The sequence below is a fragment of the Chrysochloris asiatica genome, unplaced genomic scaffold (assembly GCF_000296735.1).
Source record: "Chrysochloris asiatica unplaced genomic scaffold, ChrAsi1.0 scaffold00062, whole genome shotgun sequence".
In the NCBI taxonomy this organism is placed as follows: domain Eukaryota; kingdom Metazoa; phylum Chordata; class Mammalia; order Afrosoricida; family Chrysochloridae; genus Chrysochloris; species Chrysochloris asiatica.
This window is the reverse complement of record NW_006408580.1, coordinates 1,935,959-1,941,309: the sequence shown is the minus strand read 5'-3', so window position 1 is coordinate 1,941,309 and position 5,351 is coordinate 1,935,959. Positions and strand designations below refer to the sequence as shown.

Below are 5,351 nucleotides of genomic sequence, written 5' to 3'. Positions count from 1 at the left end.
ATGTTGAGGCTGTTTGTTATGCGCCTAGGACAGAGATGGACAGAGAAGAGACATAAAACAGAAGTTCTCAGGGTGGGGTCCGCGTCTCGTAACTGGGTACATTCAGTACACACAAACCCCTCCCTCGCCTGAAGTCAACTTAAGACTTGATTACTACGGGGTTTAGGAAAGGTGGGGTCTGCCACAATGATCGCCAGCCTGTGTCCCCACCCCGCCGGGATCTGGCTTAGCCAGAGGCGAACCCGGACGGATACAGGCGGAGAGAAGTTGCAGGGTTGAGGGCGGGGCTGCTGCCAAGCCGACCAATCCGCGGCTCTCCAGGCAGGCTGAGCAGAGCTAGGGCAGGGGCGCGGCAACTAGCCTGCCGTCTCCCAAGTTTCTCTTGTGGATGCAGTCCCTATGGTTCCGCTCCTCCCGGTGCAGAGGGGACGGAGGAGGCCAAAGAAGTGACCACGGACGGGATTTCTAAGGTAGGGGAGAGGACGGGCGCCCGAACCGTTCTGGTGGGATCGGTGAACGATGAAGGGCCGGCGGCGGCGACGCCGAGAGTACTGCAAGTTCGCGCTGCTGCTGGTGCTCTACACGATGGTGCTGCTGCTCGTCCCCTCCGTGCTGGACGGAGGCCACGACAGGGACAAGAGCGGTGGACACTGCATGGGCCTACAGGGCAGTCTGGGAGTGTGGAGCCTAGAGGCGGCGGCGGCCGGCGAACGTGAGCAGGGCAAGGAAGCGCGACCCGATCCTGAACGGGGCGCGGGTGAGTCTTCCCTACCCCAGGGCAACCTTACCGGAGCCGTCGGGGAGGCAGTGTTTCGTGAGAAGCAGCACATCTATGTGCATGCCACCTGGCGCACCGGCTCATCTTTCCTGGGCGAACTCTTTAACCAGCACCCGGACGTCTTCTACTTGTACGAACCCATGTGGCACCTATGGCAGGCACTGTATCCGGGCGACGCTGAGAGCCTGCAGGGCGCGCTGCGCGACATGCTGCGCTCGCTCTTTCGCTGCGACTTCTCCGTGCTGAGGTTGTACGCGCCGCCGGGGGACCCAGCCGCACGCGCCCCAGGCACAGCCAACCTTACTACCGCTGCTCTCTTTCGCTGGCGGACCAACAAGGTCATCTGCTCGCCGCCTCTGTGCCCCAGAGCACCTCGAGCTCGCGCCGAGGTTGGCCTGGTCGAGGACACCGCCTGCGAGAGCAGCTGCCCGCCTGTGGCGCTGCGCGCCCTAGAGGCCGAATGCCGCAAGTACCCGGTGGTGGTCATCAAGGACGTGCGCCTTCTGGATCTGGGTGTGCTGGTGCCTCTGCTGCGTGACCCAGGACTCAACCTCAAGGTGGTACAGCTTTTCCGCGACCCACGGGCTGTGCACAATTCGCGCCTCAAGTCTCGGCAGGGGCTGCTACGCGAGAGCATCCAGGTGCTGCGTACCCGCCAGAGGGGCGACCGTTTCCACCGAGTGCTCTTGGCGCATGGCGTAGGCGCTCGCCCTGGGGGTTCGTCCCGTGCGCAGCCCGCAGCGCCGCGTGCTGATTTCTTTCTGACCGGCGCGCTCGAGGTGATATGTGAAGCATGGCTGCGAGACCTACTTTTCGCACGCGGCGCGCCTTCCTGGCTGCGGCGCCGCTACTTAAGGCTGCGCTACGAGGACCTGGTGCGGCAACCGCGCACCCAACTGCGCCGCCTGCTGCACTTCTCCGGGCTGCGGACGCTTGCGGAGCTCGACGCCTTCGCGCTCAACATGACGCGCGGCGCGGCCTATGGCGCGGACCGGCCCTTTCACCTGTCAGCGCGCGATGCCCGCGAGGCAGTGAACGCCTGGAGGGAACGCCTGAGCCAAGAGCAGGTGCGCCAGGTGGAGGCTGCCTGCGCCCCAGCCATGCGTCTGCTGGCCTATCCTCGCAGCGGAGAAGAGGGCCGAGTGGAACCACCCAAGGACGTGGAGATATCCCTGGAGATGGAGGCCGAGGGCGCCACGTAGTTCCCCCATTTTCACCCCCGGGGAGGATCCGGGTAAGGTGGCCCTTCTCATGATGGGGTGGAGAAGGATCTTCTGGGAGCCTGGGTGACCTGTGTGGGGATGAATGGGTTGAGGGAAGAAGAGGGAATGATGTTCCAGGTCTCAACTTGTCAGAGCTGGTGGGAGGCCCTTCTTCTCATAGAACTTGGGTAATTTAGTGGGATCGCCGCTGGCTGCCTCAGAAGAAAACCCTGAAACTAGAGAAGTTGTTTAAACGTGGCTGAGCTAGAGCCCAGGTCTCCACAGTCCCAGTTCACTACTCTTCCCACTCGGTGAAGTAGGCGGTAAGGGCATCTGTTGACAATGGCTGCGGACAAGACACAAGTGTCAGAGGTTTGAGGAGGAGACTAGAGAAGGTATGAAGTAGTCATAATGGAACTTGAGACTTGGAGTTTACATGAAAAGTATAAGATCCCAGGGACCATTTGAAGTTGATTCTGAACATATCTTTGGTGTCAATCAGTCCTGTAGGAAAAACTTTCTTTTGCAATTTTGTTAGCAGTCACCTCAGAGAAAGCCAAAAGCAAGGTTTGGTGGAAAGTGATGACTCTAATCCACCCTACTCCTTTTTCTGTTTCATATGCCTTCTCTGTCTTTCTTGTGCAGTTTTCTTTGTGAATAGCAAATATCCAGGCATGGTCAAGCCGTTCTTACAACAGTTTTTGCAAATTTGTATGTCTCCAGCACCGATAGAGTAAAGTAGAATCGTTTGCTTTTCCCTGGCTCCTATGGCCTGTCTCTTCATCTTCTTCCCTGCCTACCATTTCTTCCTCCTTCTGTCCCCTCCCCCCTCCCCTCCTAGTAGTGGTAAGCATCTTTCCAGGATATTTGACCTTGTTCCCTTCACATTAGGTCACTAAAACTGCCTGGCCAGCTTCCTCTAATGCCAACAAAATCTCAGGACTGGATTTCCCCCACTCCGCCCCATCCGTTTGAGAGATAGAACCTTAGATTGCCAGTAGCAGCTTTGCCTGTGACTACACAAGGAGCTTATGAAAAATCCCCTCCCCTTGATTTTTTTGTTCACTGTCTGTAAAGCTTCTATCTTAAGAAGTAAAAATGGAGATTAAATTATCTCAGTAGTGGAGCTTAAATGATCTCAAAAGGAGCTCAGTGTCTGGGCCACTGTATGGACTGCATAAGGAAAGTTTGTTGTGCAAGATGCTGACCTTCGGGTTCTAATTAGTGGCATGGGAATGCATTTCTGCAAACTTGGTGTGAGTTGGAAGAGGACAGCCTTCTGCTCTGTGCAGTCCAGAGGCGAAGGAAAAGCAGGGCTGAGTGGGTGGAAGTGACTTCAGTTCCCATTCAATATTTTATCATGTAATTCAGCATTCCCCTGGGATGAAGCTCTGAGCACAAAGGTTGACCATATTAATGAATATGGATTTTGTTATTGTTAATACAGCCAGGGTTTAAGAGTGATTTCAGAAGCTGGCTAACACAAATTTTTCTCCTAGTACTCAAGTGATGTTCGTAATCAGTTTCTGTAAAGTTAGGAACTCTGTGTTCTTTCTTGATTTCTAGACAGGATGACTTGTCACATTTCAGCAGAAACATTCTTTCATCTGCTAATCCTGTAGAGTATTGCAGATGTAACATAATGGTCTGTAACCCTCATTCACAGGCCTGAGAGAACTCCTCTCCAGGGCAAATGCTACAGCATTTTATGGTCTTAAGGAGTGACAATCTCCCCCAAATCTTTTACTTAAAAAAAAAAAAAAAAAAGCTAGCTAACATTTATTGAGTGCCTGCACCCTGTGAGGTGCTGCCTGGGAATGAGGTAATGAGAATAGACAGGAGGGTTAGAGGACATAGTTTTGGTTCTCTAGGAAGTTAGCGTCTATGTGGGTGACAATGACCACAGAGGAAGACGCTGCTGCTGCTGTTTGGCCCCTGGGATTTCTTTTATGGAGCTGCAGGGACAGCTGAGGGAAAGTTTTGGGCTCAATCATACTTTGGGGCTGAGCCCGTCTTTTCATATGCCCTCGGGAATTATTGGGCACTTACCAGGCCACCACCAGTCAGTGGATATATTAAAATCCAGTTGGGATTACAAAATGACAAATATTGTATGCTGGGGCTTTAAAGAATTTATGGAAAAATTCTATTATTTTATAATTCCATTTTTCCATGAACTTTTTGAAAACGGCTTGTATGACCTCACTTACATAAAAAGATTAAGAGCGGGCAAATATTTAGAAACCACAGTTTATTACCAGTTAGTGGGAGAGGGAAAAGGTGGGTACTGCTTATTCAGTTTATGGTGATGGAAAATCACATTGCTTAAGGCAAGAGTTGCACGGTTGATTATTGTCATTGCTATCAATAAATTGTACACTTGTAAAAAAAAAGTTGAAATGGCAAAATGCAAATAGATTTACAACAACTATTATAAAAGAAAACCTTTTGAGGATGCTTATGTACAACCTTGATTTAACATGGTTTAATACCATGTTTTCATGGGACATCCCAGTTAATTAGCCTGCTAACGTGTTTAGTGCCTCTGCTTCTACCTCCTAGTTTGTTGCGTAAAGCCTGGGGTCTTAAAGGCTTGAAAGTGGCCATCCAAGGTAAAATTGGTCTCTATTTGCCTGGACCATCAGAGAAAGAAGGCAAGTCAAGAATAGAGGATTTGGAGTGTGTGACTAATTGCCTCCATGAACGACTGCCTCCCTTGCCATGAAACCAGAAGAACTACATGGTGCTTGGTTACTATTACTGAGTATTTCCATCAATGTTTCCATAGGAGAATCTTGATCAAAAGGGGTAAATACAGGATAAGTCTCAAGGCTTCTTGGAGTGAGATGAACTCCTGAAAGTATCACCTCACCCAAAGATAAACTTTAACCCTTAAATCAAGAATGTCCCCTGAAGTCTTCTTAAACCAAATAATAGTTTAGCTCAACTAGTTTTAAAAAAAAAAAAAAGAAGAAGAAAAGAAAAAAGTCTGCCTTGAGCATTATACTCTATTAAGAATTATCTTTATTGGGTCCAGCTGACAACTCAACTCAAAAGATTAGCTCGGAACCGTAGGTAGCTATGACTTTATGTTAATGAGGGAGGAGCAACTCAGAAAAGGAGGGTAAAAATGTTTGTACCACTTGAAGAATGTAATCAGCGTCACTGAATTGTACATGTAGAGAGTGTTAAATTGTTGGATGCTTTGTTGTGTATATTCTCATCAACAAAAAATAAATTATTTTTGAAAAAGTGAAAAAAAAATACAATTTGGGAAGACATGTTGTATATTCATGGTTCCTAGAAAGACAATATAATTGATGGGTTTCCAAAAGTTGGCCCCACTCTACTCTAGGAAAAGGGGAGGAAAG

The 5,351-nt window shown here is 50.0% G+C and overlaps 1 protein-coding gene across 1 annotated transcript; it reads left to right on the top strand.

The window, feature by feature from the left end:
• The first annotated feature begins 379 nt into the window (after positions 1-379).
• On the top strand, positions 380-2,008 carry CHST7 (carbohydrate (N-acetylglucosamine 6-O) sulfotransferase 7). Its single transcript, XM_006864240.1, has one exon. It carries the CDS (start codon positions 520-522, stop codon positions 1,978-1,980), a length of 1,461 nt encoding a protein of 486 aa, XP_006864302.1. The 5' UTR covers positions 380-519; the 3' UTR covers positions 1,981-2,008.
• The last annotated feature ends 3,343 nt before the right edge of the window (positions 2,009-5,351 follow it).

What these genes read in the sequence shown, in the direction of transcription:
- CHST7 (XM_006864240.1), top strand. Translation starts at nt 520, where the DNA reads ATGAAGGGCCGGCGGCGGCGACGCCGAGAGTACTGCAAGTTCGCGCTG.